Genomic DNA, 23,081 nt, shown 5'->3' with positions numbered 1-23,081 from the left:
TGCATTTTATTTTGTAATTATTACCCACAGATTGCCATTAAACGTTATGTCCAGTAAGGACTTCCCTAGGTGAGTCTGACATCTTTTAAGCCAGCTTATTTTTTAATACTGTTATTCACCACATAATTTACAAATAGAGAAGAAAGGACCTTCATACACCTTAAGAAAAATGAAGTGTCAAATTACTACAGTCAGCCCTCTGTATCTGTGGGTTCCACTTCCTCAGATTCAACTAATCTTAGATAGAAAATTTGGGGGGAAAAAAAACAAAAAATAATGCAAATTTAAAAATCGGTATAGTATAACAACTCCTTACATGGCATTTACATTGTATGAGGTATTACCAGCAATCTAGAGATGATCTTTTTGTATGTGGAAGGGCATGCATAGGTTATAAGCAAACACTATGCCCTTTTATATCAGGGACTTAGGCATTGAAGGATTTGGTATCTGCAGGGGGTCCTGGAACCAATCCCCCTCAGATACTGAGGGATGACTGTAATTTCAAAGCCATACTGAGATAAAGTCACATGCAGGCTCTGTGACTTGTTTTTGGCCATGACCCTCTCCCCTCTGGCAATCCAGGCAAGTCTGTGGACTCCTTCTTGGAATAGTATTTTTAGGCAAATAAAATTATGATTATAAAAGAAGGCAGATATATATCAATATAACAATGTGTGTGTGTGTGAGAGAGAGAGAGAGAAGAGAAAGAGAGAGAGAGAGAGAGGAGAAAGGAGAGAGAAATGAGTTCAGGACTGGTTACTGCTGTCATTTTGAAGTGGAGATCAGCATCTGTGGTGTTGTGAGGCATCTGTAACAACTGAAATGTGCCATAGGGCCAGGCGTGGCGGCTCATGCCCGTAATCCTAGCACTTTGGGAGGCCGAGACGGGTGGATCACCTGAGGTAAGGAATTCGAGACCAGCTTGGCCAACATGGTGAAATCCCATCTCTACTAAAAAAAAAAAAAAAAAAAAAAAATTAGCCGGGCGTGGTGGCACATGCCTGTAGTCCCAGCTACTTGGGAGGTTGAGGCAGGAGAATCGCTTGAACTCAGGAGAAGCAGGTTGAAGTGAGCCAAGATCGCACCACTGCACTCCAGCCTGGATGACAGAGCAAGACTCCGTCTCGAAAAAAAAAAGAAGAAGAAGAGAAAAAGAAATGTGCCATAAAAATACCTGTGATTTCTAATGATGACAAAGTCACAAGCAGTGCTAATATCACTGTGACCTGGTGACCTTCATTAAGGAAGGAAATATTGAGTACAATTAGGAACTAATTTCACAGGCCCCCCGAATTTCGTCTGTGGATCCCAGATGAACTCCTGCCATGAGGCAAGAGAATTGGGAACATAGTTGTGCAAAAACTGCTACTCACTGTTTTATTCAGCGATTAGAATGGCTAGGAGCAAAAGAGGCAGATCTGGGCATTCTGCATGATGCAATCTTTAGACTGCTTTAAATACCTTTAATGCATAATACACTTTAAAAATAGCCATCTTCAAAAACTGGGCTGTGCCAAGAGTTACAGAAAAAGGCAAACAAAAACTTTACCTCAGCAAATATGAAAGCTGAGAATCCCTCAAAAAGAAACTGAAATGCAAATTTCAATTCGACTTTTCTCACACAATAGTTTAGTTTTCAAAGAGAGGTCTGCCCTTGAGAGTGGGGAAGGCAGTGGAGTGGATCCTGGGTGCCCAGGAAACAAGACAGCGCCAGGAGCTCACTGCACCAAGATGACAAGCCAGGAAGGAGGGAACCCAGGTAAGGAGCCTGCAAAGCTACACAGGCCAGCGTGTGAGCCAAGTGTGGTTAGCGCTAGATCAGGGAACTTGGGGGACTGAATATTCTTTGCTGCTTTTACTGAGATTCCTGGAATCTCTGGATCACCCATCTGTGCCCTAGAAAGCTGACTATGTTATATGTCTTTCTTTTTGTTTCCCTCAGATTTCAATGAAGCTTCTTGAGGCGGAGAGGGGGTAGTAGCTGTTCTAGCCTGACTTCCTGACTTTGATGCATGGGAGCAAAGAAGAAAAGAAATCATGATTTAGGGAAAGTGGGCCAGACAACAAGGAGTGGGGGATGGGGATAGTATCTGCTGGGGGTCAGTAATGGGGGCTGAAGGGAAAGAGCTCCAAGGAAAAGGCCAATTTCAGAAGGGACAGAATCTCACAAGCATTTATGCAGCCATCCGCTCCTATCTCACTTGGGGGAGTTTCTCTCAAAAGCTCTTCTCTCCTCAGAGAGCATTTAGCATTTCATCAAACCATGGAAATAGAGCTGGAATACACAGGAGTTCTTGAGTTTGCTCTTTAGGCCACCTGTCTATCTGTCCAACTATCCATCTAAACATAATGTCTACTAAATGTCTACAATGCATCATGTCAGTGCTCAGGAAGTTTTGGATTGTGAAGCATTCTGGATTAGAGATGCTCAACCTGTATGAGTCAGATCTTCCAAATACCTGAGGTTCCCACTAAAGCAAGTTCCTACTAAATTTATCTTTTAATGGCAGGAGTAGAAAAGACCACAGATTTAGAGGAACAGAAAATAAAGAACCAATTTGTCTTATGTAGTTAAGAAACCACCAGTCAGATTCAAGTGTCCTTGATTCAGACTCAGATCTGAACTGTACAATGAGAAGCGAACTGTGAACACCCAACTCCAGTGGCCAGAATGTCAGACACTGTGCTCCTATCACCAGAACCCCTCCTGTCCTCTGGCTGGGAAGAAAGCACAGCTCACCATGGGAAACAGGCCCAGCGAGTGGTAGCGCCGAGACGTGGTATTGGGCATGGTTTTGTTCCGGAGGTTCTTCAGCTCCTCCTGTGCCTCATGCAGCATCTCCATGCACTCTGCATACTTGTCCTCCAGCTCACGCAGCTGCAGGCAGGAAAGACACAGAGGGTCAGGATCTCCTGAGCACCCAGGTGTACACACATCTGCCCATCCGAAGGCCAGAAAGACACAGCAATCTAAGAGTCCCCAGCACGTGTGGAACCAGCTGCCCTGTGCGCCTGTGGCCAAATAACAGAATTTTCAAAGGCTTGCTTTTTCTTTGACTTGAGGCAAGCTTACAGACTCAGAAATCTTCTAAAATACCAACAATGGGCAAATGAAACAAAACCAACTTCATGCAAAAGAAAAATCAGGCTAGGAATGATGGCTTACAGCTGTAATCTCAGCACTTTGGGAGGGCAAGGCAGGCGGTTTGCTTGGGCACAGAAGCTGAGACCAGCCTAGGCGACATGGCAAAACCTCATCTTTCCAAAAAAAACAAAAATTAGGTGGGCGTGGTAGCCCACACCTGTAGTCCCAGATACTCAGGAGGATCACCTGAGCCTGGAGAGGTCGAGGCTGCGGTGAGCCATGCTCATGCCACTGTACTCCAGCCTGGGTGACAGAATGAGACCCTATCTCAAAAACAGAAAAAAGAGAGAAAGAAAAAGAAAATCGTCACACCCATATTTCAAGCCACACCTGTGAGATTCCTCTCCCAGAGTGCTCTGTGTTGTATTGTTTCATTTCTTTGAACATTTTTTGGGCACCTGCACGTGCCAGGCTCAGCTGGTGTAGAGCCCTGCCACACAGGTGCCCATAACCAGTAACAGTGTCAGTGGGCACAGAATCAAGGTGCAACTGGGTTTACTCTCCCACGAATAAAAATGAAATGAAATTCGAAACAAAAACAGTAGTTGCGATGGACGTGACTAAAGCTGTCCGGGAAGGCTAATCCACCTTCGCTGCAATCAGAGGCACTGAAGGAATGAGGGAGAGGTGCTCACCTCGGCTGTGAGCTGCCGCTGGGCATCCTTAGCAGCCCCCAGATGCTGGACAAGTTCTTCATTTTCCACTGCGCACTAAAGCACGGCAAAGATAGATCACTTTCTAAGATACTTAGTAAAAGTCTAACTTTTTCCCTCTTATTAACCTAATCTGTAATGAACTCATCACTTTCTACAAGGACATGCTCATCTTATACTCAAATTCTGCTTTTTATATTATTTTGAAGGTAAAGTCCTTCCTATATCCACATTCATTCTCTATAGCCCACCGCCCCACCCCCATCTTCCAAAGCTCTCTGGAAGCATATTACCCCACACTAATAGCAAAGTCCATTTTGCTGCCTCTTCTTAAATCTGAAGAGGATACTGCTCTACTGCAGCACATATCTAGTGCACTGTGTAAAAACAAATACTAGACTAGATGATCCATAAGTTAAAATGCAAAAGTCCATATTTACAACATCTTTTTAATGAATTCAATATAATTTTAGGAGATAAGAGGTCACAAATAAGACTCGTCACCAATTCAGGTAATCAGTTTTATACTACTGAGTCCACTAAGCTTTTTCTGCAAAGGGGCAACACGAACTGCTAAGATATGAAACTAAAGAGCACTGTCTTCTGGAGTAAATGTCCCTTCCCCGTCTCAGCATGGCCATTGTTGTATCAGCCAGATAAACAGAGAAGCCTTACAGCTTTTGCCTTTTTCTGCAAATCAACTATTTGCGATAGCAGGTGTGTGATCTCCTCTTGCTGGCGGGCAGCATCTTCCGTCTTCTTGGCCAGTTCCTCTGAGATACTAGCAATCTGGACATTGGCATCCCCTTTGACAAAGAAACAACAATCAGGAGAGGAAGTCAGAAAACCACACATGCAGACCCAGAGAGAATGGTTTCTTTGTGGTTTGCACAAGAAAAACCATCCTTACTAAAAGACAGGGTAGAGTGGGGAGGGTGCAGGAAGGAACTCATAATGACCATTTTCCCACATGGAGAAGCAAAGCAGCTTCTTCAGGGCTCAATCAGTTATGAAAAAGAATCTCACCCCATTAGATAGCACTCCTGAGCTCAGTGTAGGGTCCCAAGCCCACCAACCAAGGCTGTCTCCCCAGAACAAATCAGGAAGGCTCCAGTGGTCAGATAGAAAGTGACAAACAAAACATGAGTGCATCTAGCCAAATCCTCACATTCCACACATGAGCAACCCATGTGACTAAACAGGAATCCCCTGCTGCACCCAGTTCTAAAAAGGAACTACTGACTGCACAGTGCAATTTCCTTGGAGTTTTCAACCCATATTCAGAGTCATAACTCACTTGACTAGATTTGAACATGAGGTGTGTTTCATTACTATTTTGCTGAAATGCAAAATACTTAGTATTTTGACGAAACGCAAAATACTTAGTATTTTGACGAAACGCAAAATACTTAGTATTTTGACGAAACGCAAAATACTTAGTATTTTGACGAAATGCAAAATACTTAGTATTTTGACCTTTGGTCTTAACTTGTAAACTTAAAATGAAGAGGAGGAGAGAAATATTTATTTGCAAAGGTGAGAACCCTGGCTTCAGCTTCCACAAATCAAATTACTGGTAGTAAGTTGTTCTTCCACATTTTCAACACAGTTTTCTGTAGCTGGGCCTAACTTAGGCATTAAAAAATTCCAATATTCTGGCCAGGGGTGGTGGCTCACACCTGTAATCCCAGCACTTTGGGAGGCCAAAGCAGGTGGATCACCTGAGGTCAGGAGTTCAAGACCAGCCTGGCAAACATGGTGAAAGCTTGCCTCTACAAAAATACAAAAATTAGCCAGGCATGATGGTGGGTGCCTGTAATCCTAGCTACTTGAAAGGCTAAGCTGGCAAAATCGCTTGAACCCAGGAGGCAGAGGTTGCAATGAGCCGAGATCGCAACTACTGTACTCTAGCCTGGGTGACAGAGTGAGACTCTGTCTCAAAAAAAAAAAAATTCCAATATTCCAGTATAAAGCCAAAATTAAATTTAAATATCCACCTCAGTGATAAACTGAGATAATACATAGCTGGCAACTTAGCACTAAATAATAGAGAGGGGGTGCCACACAAGGTTGGGGAGGCCTCCAGTTTTAAGAAAAATGCTGCTGAGCCGTAGGCTGGCAGGAGACTGCACTTTAGCAAGGCTGACGCAAATCTGTCTAATCATGACAGCAGATGCAAGGAAGTAGGAAGACAGCAGTGCGGGGACATACTCAGCTCCTTCACGCAGTCATTGACCAGCTGCTGCTCCTTCTCCTCATAGGTGATGGTCTCTGTCTTCAGCTGGCTGGCCTGTAGACAAGACCCAGGTCAGAGGCCCCACATTCTCACCTGGCCTGGTGGTGCAGGCAAGGGCTGAGGCATAAAGCAAGGGCTAACCGGGGTCTGGGAAACTGCCCTTAGCATTCCCCCACCTGTCACCCATCGTACCCTCAAATACAGAAAGTCCATCTGAATTCCCAGCTTAATAATGGATGTGCACTCAAAGCTGAAAACCTGAAAAATGCATACCACTAGAGGGCGCCACACAAAGCTACGGGCACAGGCGCTCTACAGCTTGCTCTGTTAAAAACACCGCGAACACCACCATCCTATCATTGTATCTGTTATTTGTGGCTGTCCTGGCTCATAAATATGGATGCTCTGTGACCCGCACAGTGCCTAGGACACTACCCACAGCAGGCATCCTAAGGATAACCACACAGGAATGGCTAACACTTACTATGTGCCAGGCACTGAACATATGAGGTCCCAAGTTGGAGTTAAACCTGCTGTGTTCAAGCTTAGTAAGAACAAGGTCCAACACAAAAGCATTAAAATGCAGAGGCACAAGAGCCACCCCAGGACTCTGGACAACTTGCCCTGGCTGAAAAGGGTGGGATGATAGAGATCTGAAGGCCCAAAGAAGAAGCCCCGAGACCAGGCGCAGTGGCTCACACCTATAATCCCAGCACTTTGGGAGGCCGAGATGGGAGGGCTGCTTGAGGCAAGATCACGCCACTGTACTCCAGCGTGGGTGACAGAGCAAGACTCCCATGGAGGGAGGGAGGGAGGGAGGGAGGGAGGGAGGGAGGAAGGGAGGGAGGGAGGAGAGAAAGAGGGAGAAAAAGAGACAAAGCAAGCAAGCAAGCAAGAGCCCCAGTTAGACAGAAGTGTCTCTGAGCCCTCAGTCCTGGCCCCAGAAAATCATTACACTTCAGAAAATGGATGTGGGGTAGCAGGAATCTGTAGCTGGGATCAGATTCCCTCAGCTAGCTTTGGGTGAGTTGCTGGGCGCCCGGGGCTGGAGCATTTACCTGGGGCAGGTGCTGGAAGAGGTAGCACTGAACTCAGAATAGGGAGCACAGGGCTGTTGCCTTGCCCAGCTACTGGCTGGCAGAGGAAACCTAGGCAGACTTCTTGGTCAATCTGGGTTTACATGACCCATCAGTGAACAAGGTGCTGGAAGAGGTGAGGTCTAACAGAACAAGACGTGCAGAAGAGCATCTTGTTCAGACGGGACATGAAGATCTTACCAAGGTGTGGGCAAGTTCAAGTTGACAGATGGTCTGCACTATTAAGGGGCTCTCAAGAACCCAGGGCCGGCCTAGGTGGGCACACAGCTCCAACCTGACACACAGGGGCCTGATAAACAGGGCCGTACTGTACCACACCATACCTCGGCTAGAGAACAGAAACCACTAATTAAGACAAACAGTACTAAATTTGCACATATCGGTGTTTCTAGAGAGGGGCAGTGGGTGAAGGCGAAAAACAAGGGGCTTAGAGTCACAGACTTGCAAATCCTAGCTTTCTCATTTACTCACTCAAATGACCTTGGGTTATCAAAACACCTAGCAGCCTGGGGCCCACCGTTCCAATGAGAATCAAAGTAACCAGCTTTCAGCCCTGTTGTGAACTCTAAAAAAAAAAAATGTGGGCAAAATGCCTGGCACACTGCCTTGCCAATAAAACAAACTCAAAAGCATGAGTCCCCCAGTTGCCTCAGCTCAACCTTTTTGAGTTAATTGTTTAAGAAATATGGCTCTGCCAGGCACGGTGGCTCATGCCTGTAACCCCAGCACTTCGGGAGGCCGAGGCAGGTGGATCACCTGAGGTCAGGAGTTCAAGACCAGCCTGACCAGTATGGTGAAACCTCGTCTCTACTAAAAATACAAAAATTAGCTGGGCATGGTGGCATGCGCCTGTAGTCCCAGCTACTCAGGAGGCTAAGACAGGAGAATAGCTTGAACCCGGGAGGCGAAGGTTGCAGAGCCAAGATCACACCACTGCACTCCAGCCTGGGTGACATAGTGAGACTCCATCTCAAAAAAAAAAAGAAAAAAAGAAAAAGAAATATGGCTCTCTCTGAGCACCCATGGACTACTTCCTTGAGCATCTGATCTGTGGCAGCATGAAAACAAGGCTGGGTTTCTCCACAGGTGCTGTGGTCAGAGCTGGAGAACACCATGGGAGACCTCACTGCAGGAGTGACTGTGAAGGAGGGGACCTCCAACTCTTCCCAGTCCACACACCATGTCATTCACCAGGTTTGCCTGCCCCAGCCAGGGAGGCATGTGTTGGGCTGGAAGGCAGTGCCCAGAGCACAGAGGAGGCACGTCTGCCGAGCGCCTGGTACAGCTCTTCACAGACTGCCACCTTTGAAGAGGGCACTTAACCATGGTTGTCCTTGCCAGATAAGGTGAATGGGGCCACCTCCCTTCCAGCAGGGGCAAGAGAAGGGAGGGCACATCACCTCGGATCGAAGTACAACGTTCTCCTCTTCAAGGTCTTTCAGCTTCTTTTGAAGAGAATCCAAATGAAAGTAATTCTGGACTGAGGAGGACGACTCATTCCTCTTCAACCTGGGGGAGAAAGTACGCTCACAACCTAGGGAGACGCATTTCCTCCCACCACCTGGCAAACCATGTGGAGACACAAAGAAGGGCTTGCAGGAAGGACAATGACCCACCAGACCGCTCTCCCAACCCCAGGAAGACAGCGCCCCCAGTGCACAGGCTCACCACCAATTCTGAACCCACATCTCAATCCTTTATCCACAACTTGCCACATCACCTTAGAAGTCAGGGGACCAACTCTGTTTAAAGCCTACACAATTCCAGGATGTCTGGGAGTTTATTTAATACTCCCAATGCATTTGTAAGTACTCTGTATGTTTTAACTCAATTAATGCTTATAACTCTCTGACCTAAGTTCTATTGTTATCTCCATTTTACAAATGACAAAACAAGTACAGAGGTTAAGTAACCTAGCCAACAGCATGCAGCTAGTAAGTCCCAGAGCCAACATCTGCAGCCAGCCCACTGGGCTCTAGAGTTCATGCTCCCAACATGAGGATCTGCTGACTCTCAGAGAAGACACCACGCCTTCTGTCCCAAGGACCTGCCACAGCACCTCTGGCTCCAGAACCCTGAATACTCTCCAACAGCAGAGCCTAACCCATTATCCATTAATGTGCCAGGGCAAATCAATCTAAATTGACAAATAAGCAATAAGACCCAGGAAAAGGAAAACTAAAAACCTGTCCATCCATATCCCGCTAAAATAGTAAAATCAATCTGTTTGAGGCACTTGGAGGTGTTTGGTCCAGAGAAGGCTGAGAGCAGCTGACCTCCATTGCTGCTGAAGGTGACCCTGTCTAGGTGACTCCACGGACATCAACAGCGGCCAGCCTGTGCTCTGGCCTCCAGAAATACAGCCCTCTGGTGACTTACGGGGTTGAGCAAACGGACTCGGGCTCACTCTCCTCCGCAGCGCTGGTGTAGAACTGAAGCAGCTCATCCTTCATGGACAGCTCATGCCGGAGCTGAGACACCTGCACAAGCAGAGCAGGCCCATCATTTGCTTCCCAAAAGGTGATACTGTCCCCCCCGACTCACATTCCAACACTTAACACTTAGTGACAATATTTTTCTGAAAATTCACCATTGAAAGTGAAAGCATTTAAACTCATTTTGTGCTACTCAAAAAAATAGGCTTTCATTTTATCTATTTAAAAGAAACACAATTACTTTTTAGTAGAAAGCTGTCTAAATTCATAATTTTTACTTTGGTACAGGGAAGAGCAGAGAGGGGACTAGAATGATGCTTGGGAGCCGGGCACGGTGGCTGGCACCTGTAAACCCAGCACTTTGGGAGGCCGAGGCAGGCAGATCATCTGAAGTCAGGAGTTCGAGACCAGCCTGACCAACATGGTGAAACCCCGTCTCTACTAAAAATACAAAATTAGCCAAGAGTGGTGGCATGTGCCTGTAATCCCAGCTACTCGGGAGGCTGAGGCAGGAGAATTGCTTGAACACGGGAGGCAGGGGTTGTAGTGAGCCGAGATCACACCACTGCACTCCAGCCTGGGCAACAGAGCAAAACTCCATCTCAAAAAAAAGAAAAAAGAATGATGCTTGTGGGGATGCAACTATTCAGGGGCTTTGGAAATAGCCAGATGATCAGCTGGGCAAATAGCCAGAAAAATTGATCATGTTACTAAATGAAAGAAAAGGCCATTCATTCACTTCTGCCAGAACCAAATCCCAACTCCAAATAGGGTCCTGGAGATGCCAGCTCTGCACGGGCCAATACAGGCAGCTCACCGACCCTTGCTCTCACACTTGGATGACCACACAGCCCCATTCTGTGATGCACCCTCACAAGGCCCCTGGACAAGCCCAGCCAGACCTCGTTCCGTGCTCAATGCTTACTAGATAGGAATTTCACACACAGGAAGAAAAGAGCCAACCATCAGGGAATGGCTACATTGACTTCTGCTGAGATGGCTTTGCAAATCACCCTGATTTGTACTTAAGGTTTTTAAATAAAGTTGGACTGTAAAAGTTTTCATCTGCCCTTTCACTCTGCAGTACTGAAGAATAGGGAACCAGTGCTATAAGAAGAACTGCAGTTACGTTTTAACTCTTTCTTGTGTATAATTTGACTTAGGGTCTATGGTTTATTGCAATTTGTCTACAAAACAGAGTGAATTATTACGTCTTCCATGGAGAAGACAATTTTATGTGAATAAAAGTTTTAGCTTCGGCACCTAGACTGATAATTTAATAATATGCCAAAGGGAAACATGTCATAGCTTTCAAATTCAAAGCTTTTCCAAGGGGGAAAAAAGGCATTTCCACTCCCAGAGAGCTGGATCCTCTTTGTGCAAGGTGAGGCTTGTCCCAAGCAAGAACAGTATAGTGAAGAAGCTGACGGGTGGCCATTTGTGAGTTACTGGCTGGCAGGTCCCTCTGCTCAGAAGTGGCTGGGAGGGGGCCAGGCTGACCCAGCATGCTTTCCCACCAGTCACATGAGAGGGAATCCAGGTCGTGACTCTGGGGGCAGGGAATGCAGGAATCACTTTATTTCTCCTAAAATACAACAGCATTCTCCCTTATCAAATCTTAAAGCCCAGGATTAAAACTTTTCTTACATAGTGGCGACTATGCTTCATCATATTAAAACTGCTGTTAAACCCAGACAACAATGTACTGGGAATAGCTTTAACAAGGAAAAAGGTTGAATACATCTTAGGAACATGAACAAGGGCGTCCACTCCCACTAAGAAAGTTTCTGATAGAAAATAAGGGAGAAGAGGCCAGGCGCAGGGGCTCACACCTGTAATCCCAGCACTTTGGGATACCAAGGTGGGTGGATTGCTTGAGCCCAGGAGTTTGAGACCAGCCTGGACAACATGTTGAAACCCTTCTCTATAAAAAACACAAAAATTAGCCAGGCATGGTGGCACATGTCTGTAGTCCCAGCTACTCAGGAGGCTGAGGTGGGAGGATCACTTGAATCCAGGAGGTCAAGGCTGCAGTGAGCTGTGATCTCACGACTGCACTCTAGCCTGAGTGACAGAGTGAGACCTTATCTCAAAAAAAAAAAAAAAAAAAGGCTGGGCACAGTGGCTCATGCCTGTAATCCCAGCACTTTGGGAGGCTGAGGCGGGCGGATGACCTGAGGTCAGGAGTTCGAGACCAACCTGGCCAACATGGTGAAACCCCGTCTCTACCAAAAATATTAAAAAATTAGCTGGGTGTGGTGGCGGGCACCTGTAATCCCAGCTACTCGGGAGGCTGAGACAGGACAATAGCTTGAACTCAGGGGGTGGAAGTTGCAGTGAGCTGGGATCGCACCACTGCACTCCAGCCTGAATGACAAGAGCGAAATTCCATCTCAAAAAAAAAAAGAAAGGAAAAAGAAAAGGGGAAAAGAAACAAGGAGAAGTGTTGTCACAGTTAAAATTAACTGTTAGAAGAAAAGAGTGATAGAAAAGAAGCTACTAAGTAGGGCCTGGCTCTAAGCTTCTTATTCTTGCCCTAGCAACCCCATCTGACTCCACAGCCGCTCTCCTCTGTCCACACCACGTCCCTTCCAGAAAATCAGCATCATTCCTTCTAAACCTAGATACCCTAAGATAAGCCGAAAAGCTCCATGCCCTTCCTCTCACCATTGATATCCATCAGCCAAGATTTATATCATGGAAATAAGAGGGTTTCTATCATGAAAACAACAGGCTATTTTTGTCTTGTTTTGTTTTACACACACAAAATTATACTACAACGATGAATGTGAGTCGCCACTTTCCTCTGTGTACACGAGCTGGCCTCCTAACAGGGCTCCTTCTCCAGCTGCCCACGCCCAGCCTGACTCAGGAACCCCTGCTTGTTGTCGTGTTAGCCTGGGTGCCCTTCTGCCAAGCATGGAACATCTTGATCAGCCTGCATGGTTAGAGTCTAGACTCTCTGAGGACAAGGACTGTGGCTGGCCCAACATGGCACACAGATGTACGACTGAGTGAGGACCATGCCCGCCCTTAGCCATCCCATCCACATGGCCTGAGGAAAGAAAGGAGACACAAGCAGCAGCGGGAGCTGCAGGAAGGTGGCTTTTAGTCCCCAGGTGAACGTTTCAGAACAGACAGTTCTGGGCTCAGGCCGCGGTCGTGCCCTCAGGAGCGTCCTTCCAACTAGGACCCCATTCTGTCATCTCCTTCAGCCGTGCCTCCGGCTCCCAGGCCTGTGGCGGGCCCCTCTGGAAGCCTCGGCCTCCAATGTCTTACCTCCTCCCTGATGTGTTCCACCTGCTCCTCCAGCAGCTCGTTCCTCTCGGTTAGGGTCTTGTTCTTCTTCAACAACGACTGGCCGATGCGAGCGGCCAATTCTAAATCCCGCTCTTTCTACGAAAGGAAAGAGGGAGAACAGGGATTCAAAAGACCTGTGTTTCCTGAAGGAGTCAATGGTGCTCAGTGTCAAATGAGGAAAACATAAGCATCTAGAAATAACAAAGGAATTAATAATTCACCATCTGTGTTAGCATTTGATGCCTGTTAAAACAGGCATAACCTCTGCCCACATAGTGTGTGAGAGCTACACAGACATCACACAAGGAAAGGGAAGCCTGAAAATGCAATGAAAACAAATCTTTGTTCCTACAGGAAAGAAAAAAATGCTTCTAAAAACAATTATTTGCAACTGCTTTTGATATTTGTGCAGTCACTTGATAACCTGTCTCTCCACCTGAGGGTTGGGCTATTGTATTGCCAGGGCCCGGCACAGGGAAACAGTAGCTATTTGTTAAGTGAATGAATGAATAAATATAGAAATTCTAAAATGCTCTTACAATGAAGCCAAGAGCTGACACAGGGAGGCAGCCTCTTTAGCACACATTAGGCTGGAATGCATTGAATTCCTTATTTTTGCCTCATGTGAAACAAAAATGTTTAAAGTTACTCTCAAAAACAATTACATGCTTTTTTGTTTTTTTACTTAGAAAAGGCTACTTAGGTTTCATTTAAGAAAAAAACAACTTTCAAAACGGAGATGTTATGCATAAAATCGCCATCCTTCAGAGACAAAAACACTCTTAAGGGCACAGAATTTTCTGTTAGCTGAGCTGATGGCATCAATTAGGCAGAGCCACTACACAGAGGAAAATTTGGAGTGGCATATAAAGGCAGGGAAGCCTCTGTGGGAAGAAAGACGTCCCCTGATAGTGGACAGACGCCATCAGCAAATGCAGACTTAGCGAGCTGCTACCAGTCAGATTCAACTTGGGTTTTGGCAAGGGGAGGAGAAGTCAGAAAAATTAAATCATTTTAGAAGCCTATGCTAATTACTCTGTTCATCTGGTTTGAAAGAAAGAATGGAAACATGTCGTTTGGGGTAGGAAAAATGCTGGGGAGGAGTCCTAGGTTCTGATCCAACATCTGCTATTAACTACCCACACGGTCCCAGGCAAACGGCTTTTGCTTCACAGGGATAAAGTACACTACAGATTGATTCTTTTTTTTTTTTTTTTTTTTTTTTTTTGAGACAGAGTCTCACTCTGTCACCCAGGCTGGATACAGTAGCACGATCTCGGCTCACTGTAACCTCCACCTCTCAGGTTCAAGCAATTCTCCTGCCTCAGCCCCTTGGGTAGCTGGGATTACAGGCATGTGCCACCACACCCAGCTAATTTTTGTATTTTTAGTAGAGACAGGGTTTCACCACGTTGGCCAGACTGGTCTCAAACTCCTAATCTCAGGTGATTCGCCCTCCTCGACCTCCCAAAATGCTGGGATTACAGGTGTGAGCCACTGCACCAGGCCAACAGATTCATTTTTCAGGCCACAGGTTTCAAACTCATTAGTGGGTTAAGAAACCATTTTAGTAACAGCAACCGACATTTTGTTTTAACTTAAATACAATGACACAGAATTGAAAACACCAAAGTGCATTATATGTAATAAGAATATTATTTCATGTTTAAACTGTTGTTTGTCACATATTCACCTATGTGAGTACTGGGTCACAACCTAAGCTGTGTTTCTTACAGCAGGTACTGGTCACAAATTGAACTGCTCCAGGTGAACTATCCTACTGTAAACTGGGAGAGTATGGGTTCCCAACTTGAACATAGGTTCCCTCAACTGTTGAATGAAGGTAGAGTAAAGCGGCAGGCTAGCTGAGATATTCTGGAAAAACTCTCTAGCTTTATGATTCACTGAGTTTTAGAATAAAGAGAAAAATCAGCTTTTATTTCTAACGTCTTGGATAGCCACCCAATTATTCCATGCAATAGCAGACATCTCCTTTTGCTAACCACAGGAACTTCACTGCAGTATGAGCGCAGCACTTGAGGTCAAGTACAGTTTGAGAAGACTGGATTCAACAGCACTTTGGCTCCCTCTTGCAGGATGATAGTCTCTCTCCTCCAGGCCTTCCACAGTCCCCAAACTGGCAATGCCATCACCACAGTCCCAGAAGCCAGCCAGGTATCACAGTATCAAAAATGAGCTGTAAATAGGCCAGGCACAGTGGCTCTCACCTGTAATCCCGGCACTTTGGGATCACTTGAGGTCAGGAGTTTGAGACCAGCCTGGCCAACATGGCAAAACCCCGTCTCTGCTAAAAATACAAAAATTGGCTGGGTGTGGTGGTGGGAGCCAGTAATCCCAGCGACTTGGGAGGCTGAGGCAGGAGAATCGCTTGAACCCAGGAGGCAGGGCTCACTCACCCCACTGCACTACAGCCTGAGCGTCTGAGAGAGACTCTGTCTCAAAAAAAGAAAAAAAAAAAAAAAAAAGAGTTGCAAATTCCCCAGCTCATTCCCACAATTTGTGCCTCCCCATCATGACCTTGCCTTTCTGGGAACACAGTACATGTGGAGACGGCCCTCCCACGGGGCAAAGGGGACACGGTGAATCTGCCCAATCAACAGAGATGCTCATCTCTGCACATTTATCCACACTGGTCAGTGTCTACCAAGAAGTTCCCTTGGCCGGGTGCAGTGGCTCATGCCTGTAATCCCAGCACTTTGGAAGGCCAAGGCAGGAGGATCTCCTGAGCACAGGAGTTCTAGACCAGCCTGGGCAACACAGGAGACCCCATCTCAAAACATAAAATTGAAAAAAAGAAAAAAAAAAAAAGGTACCTTATTTCATGGCCCTTTGTCATTTCTCAGACTCAACAGCTGTGCTTATTAGGTACTTAGAGGAAAGGATTCAAAGAACTGTGTGAGGGAGACTGCACAGAATTAAAGTCTCCAGGGGCTGACTCAAAATTAGCACCTAGTCCAAGTGGTTTCAGCTGGATTTGGTTAAAACTGCAATACCAATGTTCACTTCTCTTTGGAAGTATAGTCTTCAAAAATCTAACTCAAGTCTACCTAATGTCTCTACTAGAACTAGTTCTCAGACTGAACACTCAGCAGCTGCTTCATCAGTGCTCCTCAGCTCACTACCTGACTACCTGTTCTGCATTGCCTTCATGCATCCAGGCTGCCAAGTTCCAACAAGCACTGATATTTTGCATGCCTTAGCCACATTTTTTGTTTGTTTTTGATATGGAGTCTCGATCTGTCACCCAGGCTGGAATGCAGTGGCATGATCTCAGCTCACTGCAACCTCCGCTACCTAGGTTCTAGTGATTCTCCTGCCTCAGCCTCCCAAGTAGCTGGGACTACAGGCACACGCCACCTCGCCCAGCTAATTTTTGTATTTTTGGTAGAAATGGCATTTCACCATGTAGGCCAGGCTAGTATCGGACTCCTGACCTCAAGTAATCTGCCCACCTCAGCCTCCCAAAGTGCTGGGATTACAGGCGTGAGCCACTGTGCCCGGCCTTTAGCCGCATTTTGTACGCACATTTCAATGCAAACAAATCAAGCACACAGCATAATAATGAAGATGGCTCAGGCATGGCAAGGGGCTGCCAGAGCACCTGAAGGATGCGGAAGGCTTCCAGCACACAAACGGCCAGAAACCAACAGGAATTGGGAGACAGGAAGGGAAAGAGAAACAAGTAGAGCAATGAGCTCAACAATGAAGTCCTTTGTCCTACCTGTCACACCTCAAACCCTGCACCTAAGGGCTGCCTCGCCTCTTCTTGCCCCACTAAGGGCAAACACTTCCCTGGTCTATACCAGAAATGTAATCTTCAGAGTAATTCTAAAGAACACTCTCTGCCAGAAGAAAAAGCAAGAAGTCACAGCAAATGTGTATAAAAATATACTTAGAATAAGATCTAGTATCTGATAGCACAATAGGGTGGTTACAATTAACAATAATTTATTGCACACTGAAAAATACCTACAGGTATAATTGGAATGTTTGTAACACAAAGGACTGATACATGCTTGAAGTGATGATATCCCTTTCTTTCTCCACCCTCCACCTTTTTTTTGTTTCTTTTTTTTTTTTTTTTTTTTTTTTTGAGACAGGTCTCACTCTATCGCCTAGGCTGGAGTGCAGTGGCGCAATTACAGCTCACCATAGCCTCAAACTCCTGGGCTCAAGCAACCCTCCCACTTCACTTTCTGAGTAGCTAGGACCACAGGCATGCACCACCATGCCTATCTAATTTTTGGAATGCAGGTTTGGGCAAAGTTTTCCTCTTCTTCAGTTACAGCGTCTAACTTTTTGTAGAGACAGGGTCTCACTATGCTACCCAGGCTGGTCTCAAACTTCTGGCCTCAAGCAATCCTCCCACCTCAGCCTCCCAAAGTGTCTGGATTATAGGTGTGAGCCACGTTGCTCAGCCTGATACCCTATTTACCCTGATGTGATTATTATGCAGCATATGCCGTTATCAAAGTATCTCATGTACCCCATAAATATATATATACCTACTATGTACTCAAAAAATTGAAAATAAAAAGTTACATTAAAAATATTTATAGATAAAATGAAAATTTAAACAGAAACGTTATTGTAGTGTCTCTAGTTTTTTCTCTTTAATTTTACTGAGGCAACAAGCTGGTTGGGTTTTTCTTGGAGAATTACAAGAATGAAAAAAACCTCCCATTTCTCTAGCCAAAATATGATTAATGTTTACTTCTAAAAACAAGAAAACAGGTTGGGCGTGGCAGCTTATGTCTGTAATCCCAACACTTTGGGAGCCCAAGGTGGGAGAATGAGGAGTTTGAGAAGGCCAGGAGTTTAAGACCAGCCTGGGCAACATAGTGAGACACCATCCCTACCAAAAAAAAGGATAAAAACAAGAAAACAGCTAGAAGATGGCCACTGGATTAAACTACAATGAGAAAAAGAGACCACAAACAAGTAATTTAGGCCCTTGGAAATAAGCTATTAAAAGAACTAGTTCCTTTATTCCCCCAAGAAATGAGGCAAAGTAGAGCTCATTCTAACTGCCTGCTCCCTCTCCTCACTATGCTTTAAAAGTATAGACTTAAAAAAGACTGTAACTTGAGTCTCAGCCCCTTTTTACCAATGAACTCTTGCACTGACTGACACACCCACTAGAGATTCCAAACAGCCTGCCGCCTACACTTAGCAACTGACTCATCTCATTCACCAATTTCAGGATAAAAAACATGACTAAGGGGCCAGTGGAATCACCCTCTCTGTAACCGAGGAGGAGGCAAGCTCTGCCCAAAGGTGCATTCCAGACAGCAGCAAGCCCAGGTGAGCCACAGCATCCTCTTCCCCTTGAAACCAGAAGCGAACTCTCCACGCTGGTGGAAGGCTGTGCTTTGGGATCCATGGAAACCATAGCAAGAGAACAGAAGAAACAGAGCCAAAGCCCAGGAAAAGCACCGCACAGTGCAACAGCCACATGACTGGGACAGTTAGACTTTAACCAGGACACCCTCCTAGTTCCAAGGAAAGGCAGTAACTCAGGCATGAATCTTATCAGGACAGGAACAGAATGGCATTAGACATGGAACACAAGGACACAAACAGACGCTGTTGACACGAAGACCCTTTAAAAATAAAACACGCTGGGTACGGTGGCTCATGCCTATAATCCCAGCACTTTGGGAGGCCAAGGTGAGAGAATTTTTTAATTTAAAAATGTGAGAGATTCAAATAAACAGTGGCTGTAGTTTGCTTCTAATTTTGTTTTGTTTTGTTTTATTTTTTGAGACAGAGTCTCGCTCTGGTGCCCAGGCGGAGTGCAGTGACATGATCTTGGTGCACTGCAATCTCCACCTCCAGAGCTCAAGCGATCCTCCTACCTCAGCCTCCCGAGTAGCTGGGATTACAGGCACAGGCCACCATGCCTGGCTAATTTTTGTATTTTTTGTAGACACATGGTTTGGCCATGTTGGCAAGGCTGGTCTCAAACTCCTGTGCTCAAGTGATCCACCTGTCTTGGCCTCCCAAAGTGCTGGGATTTATAGGCATAAGACACTGCACCAGGCCAGGAGGACTGTTTGAGCCTCAGAGTTTAAGATCAGCCTGGGCAATATAAGGAGATCCCACCTCCACAAAAAATAAAAAATAAATTGTTCATCCAGCTGGATGAACAAAACAAACAGGACTATGGGGTGACTCCTACGCCTGGGGCTCAGCAAGGGCACAGACTACCTGGGGATGGAGTTGGGGCCAGCTTCAAAGGTCCCCGGCAGGCCCTGCAGCACAAGACTGAGAAGCAGGAAAGAACCAACGCAGTTAAATGCCACAGAGGGCCAAGGGCGGGAGAGCAGGAGCCATGTCCCCAGTGACAGTGAAGGTTCAGGACAGTGAAGAGGAGGGTTCAGGACCATGAGCAATGGGTGGCCTTGACTACACAGCGAGGAGCCTTACAGAAAGGGTGAGCGGGTCACAGAGGGCATGGACAGTGGCAGCTGCAAGGAAGAGTAAAGCAGAGAGAAGCTACAATCTCACTGCTGAGGCCCCAAGAGCTTGAGTGGTGGCCTTGGAATAAAAATAAAGGTACAGATTAGGACCCCTCTCAGAAGACTCAATGACCCGAACGGGGTGATGAGCGGGCGCTGGAAGCACTTTGTAAGATCTGGAGAGCACTGTTGGGGGAAACAGATGCAGCAGAAAGGGGTCAGTGATTAACCATTTTCAAAAGTCGGTGGTGCCAACCAAAGCAGCCTGCCACGTGGCTAACACCAAAGACAGCTGCAACTGGAGTGACACCCGAAGGCTGAAGGTCGGTGCCCCAAAATACCGCCCTTGACACCCTGTCACATAGCCAAAAACCCTGACATCACTTCTGGGGAGCTGATGAGTTTGTGACTTCCCCACGTCAGAGGATCAAACAGGAGTGGATGGCAGGACCAGGAAGAGAATGCTGGATGTGCAGCGGTAGAGACACGGGAAGAGAGACACACAAAAACGGTGAAAGAATGCCATACACTCCAGAAAAACCTCTGGGAAACGAGTCTGGCCCAGTTTCTGTCTGAGCTTCAACCCTGACCTCCCACTGGCTGAAAACAATAACAATGATTTCTGTGTCCTCCACATCACAGTCACACGCTCCAAAATCATTCCAGATTCCAGATCAGAAGCAAGGGTCTAGAAGGCAGCACCTGTCCATTTAAGGCCTGATTCAGTGAAGGGGGCAGTGTATTAATGATGGAGACTTATTCAACAAATACTAAGAACCCACCATGTTCTGGCCTGTTCCAGGCATGCACATACACATATTATACTCATCTGTTTCTAGAGACCTTCATAATACTTAATTCTCAATTGCAACAGAATACCGAGAAGAAATTCAGAAAACTACAGTCTCTAAAATACAGGCAGCTCACCTAATCTTAAGCAACTTTCTTAAATTTTTCTTGCCATGCTTATTTTGCTTATTTCCACGCTGACACTGCATAATATTCCACTAGCCTAAGTAAAAACTTAAATACATTAGGAAGACACAGATATGATATATTTTTCTGACATTTTTTGGATGCACTTAAAATGTATCATTAGTCAATGTTTCAGGATTTTTTACACTTATAACTGGATATTCTAACAAGTATTTAAACACACCACATTTGGTGCCATTAATATATTCCTTTAAAATATCTGCACACAATTACAGCTATAAAGGCCTACATAGCTACTAGTTCAAAAAGTAAAGCCATTAAATTATACCTCGAAAGAGACCAATTTCCAAGATTCCTCACTGAAACAGGCGATAAGGCATGCTTTAATCAGTATCCATGAAAACCAGTCAATTATAAACAACTCTTTTGCCTTCCCCTGGAGCACTTACCTCCTCAAGAAGCCGAGTGACAGCATCTATGTCATTATATGTCTTAGTCATCTGGCCAACTCTTTCAGCACATAAAACTGTAAGAAATAAAAATGACAATGAGACTCCCAATGTCACAAACCTGCCAAACAAATGACTCATCTAAAAAAGTGCCCCTAATGTTGTGCCTGCACATTAGACACAGAGGGTCACTGGCTCGCTGGGTTCAACCCGCAATGTACTCACCACCACCAGACTTCATTTCCCAGTTCCAACGACTGGAGGATGAGTCTGGGGGTAGGGGGACTCGTAACCCCTGTGAAACCTTGACATTGTGTGTCTGTGTGTGTGAGCATGTGCTGAGGGTGAAGCAATGGAGTGGAAGGGGGTCTGGCCTCACAGATATTCAGCAAACTGAAGTAGGTGGGGTGGGGGCCAGCAGCACAGCCACCCATGTGTGAATGATCAGAAAGGCCTGTAGGATTTAGACTCCACTAACCATACAGACCCAACCATATGAACAGACTGGGATCCTTCAGAAAGCAGCTGTTGGCATAATTATTAAACAATAGTCTTAAACTGATAATTTCATAATGGCATAGCCCCCTCCTCCTCAAGTGGCCTACATTCTAAGGTTATGCAACCAGCTCCATACCATGAAAACTAGGTTGTTATTTTTTAAATATACTTTAAAAAGACTACTATGATTGCACACACACACACACGCACAGAATAATATTTCATTACATGTACAATTTACTGTGGTCATACAAGGCTGCACACAAGCACTTTAGGACTATGGGTCTTTGTTCTTCTTCCGTTGGAGAAATGGGTTGTGAAACAAAAGAAGGCTTTTGTCTGCTAAAGATACATCAGGGTTGTTTTATTTTAAATCAGTGACAAGGAACTGATTCGCCGCTCAACAAACACCAAGAAGGTAGCATAAGTTTTATTCTATGGGGGGAGGAGTGAATATAAATGGATTTATGGCCAGCCAACGTGCAAAATTTTTTGAAACCTGTCACTTTGGAACTAAATAAATAACTTCTTAGTAATGCTTTGTAACTAAGACTTCAGTGAATAATTCTGTTAAGAGTCAAAGCTTTCCCAATGACCCACATTCAGTAACAGCCCATGAGACACATTTGGGAATTGAAGTGTATTACTAAGTCAAACTCAGCAGCATTACAAATGGCAAACAGCAACTGGAATTCAATAGGTCTCTGAATATTTTATTAAGTGCAAGTAGAGATCATCCTAGTAAATTAGCTCAGAGAAATCGGATCTGTTGGAATGATTTTTTAACTTAGGGAGGAGACCTGAAATCTGGTTCTAAATCTGAAACCCTACCAAGACAGTGCCACCAGAGCCAGCAGACAAGACCCCTCCACCCAACACTTTCATGAGGTCCCTCCTGTCCAAGCGGGGGGGAAATATGCTGCCTCAGACAGAGCTGCCAGGGAGGGAGAAGCAAGGGAGATTTATAAGGGTAGCTTTAAACCAGGATCTAATTTGATGTAGATGAAGTCCAGCTCAAATTGCTCTAGATAGTCCATCAGCTCGAGGTCACACAAGTGCTTAAGTGAAGACTCCTATGCTACCAACCCGAGTTAGTTTTCTTCATGCACAGCTGTGATGGTCTGCAGGCGTGCAGATACAAACCCTGGGGCCCCCCAGCCAGCACGCCAAAGCATCTGCAGCACCCTTTATACACCAAGTAACAGACCACAGCAACTAAGTGGTCTCTGTGTTTAAATTTGTGTTGTCACTTGAGGGCCTGCTTATCCCCACTCACCGGCGCCCACTCTCCTCAAAAAACTGAGTCCTCTGCCTTCCTGGAAAAAAATAAAACTGGGCTACCTTTTAACTAACCTGGCTCTATTATCTGTACAAGAAGATTCAGAGCTGCTGTTTCTCTAACACTATATTATTTAGAGATAACACTCAAATTTTTAAGGCTAAGTTTTTGAATTAAGGTAACTGTAATTATTCAGATAGTCAGTCATGTGTAGATAACCACAAGCAGACAGAAGAAATAACACAGAGGGGGCCGGGTGAGGTGGCTAACGGCTGTTATCCCAGCACTTTGCGAGGCCAAGGCAGATGGACCACTTGAGGTTAGAAATTCGAGACTAGCCTGGGCAACATGGCAAAACCCTGTCTCCACTAAAAAAAAAATTTTTGTATATATATAAAATTTTATATATATTTTTGTATATATATAATTTTGTATATATATAAAAATTTTGTATATACATATATATATATATACACAAAAATTAGCCAGGTGTGGTGGCACACACCTGTAGTCCCAGCTACTCGGGAGGCTGAGGCAGGAGAATCACTTGAACCCGGGAGGCAGAAGT

At 45.5% G+C, this 23,081-nt stretch overlaps 1 protein-coding gene across 17 annotated transcripts in view; it reads right to left on the bottom strand.

The window, feature by feature from the left end:
* The window catches only part of TRAK1 (trafficking kinesin protein 1), a 211,902-nt gene that overhangs the window by 28,046 nt on the left and 160,775 nt on the right, over positions 1-23,081 (bottom strand). For all 17 annotated transcript variants that reach the window (XM_055381357.2, XM_055381356.2, XM_055381359.2 and 14 more), the window contains 8 exons: positions 20,737-20,813; positions 12,849-12,965; positions 9,514-9,614; positions 8,535-8,643; positions 6,013-6,091; positions 4,477-4,607; positions 3,784-3,858; positions 2,744-2,881 (listed from right to left, as the gene is read on the bottom strand). In XM_055381357.2, the coding sequence (XP_055237332.2) occupies positions 2,744-2,881; positions 3,784-3,858; positions 4,477-4,607; positions 6,013-6,091; positions 8,535-8,643; positions 9,514-9,614; positions 12,849-12,965; positions 20,737-20,787 (801 nt within the window). In that variant the 5' untranslated portion in view covers positions 20,788-20,813. The remainder of the gene's footprint in view (positions 1-2,743; positions 2,882-3,783; positions 3,859-4,476; positions 4,608-6,012; positions 6,092-8,534; positions 8,644-9,513; positions 9,615-12,848; positions 12,966-20,736; positions 20,814-23,081) is intronic.

The sequence above is a fragment of the Gorilla gorilla genome, chromosome 2 (assembly GCF_029281585.2).
Source record: "Gorilla gorilla gorilla isolate KB3781 chromosome 2, NHGRI_mGorGor1-v2.1_pri, whole genome shotgun sequence".
NCBI classification, from domain to species: Eukaryota; Metazoa; Chordata; class Mammalia; order Primates; family Hominidae; genus Gorilla; species Gorilla gorilla.
This window is presented reverse-complemented; position numbering and strand designations above follow the sequence as displayed.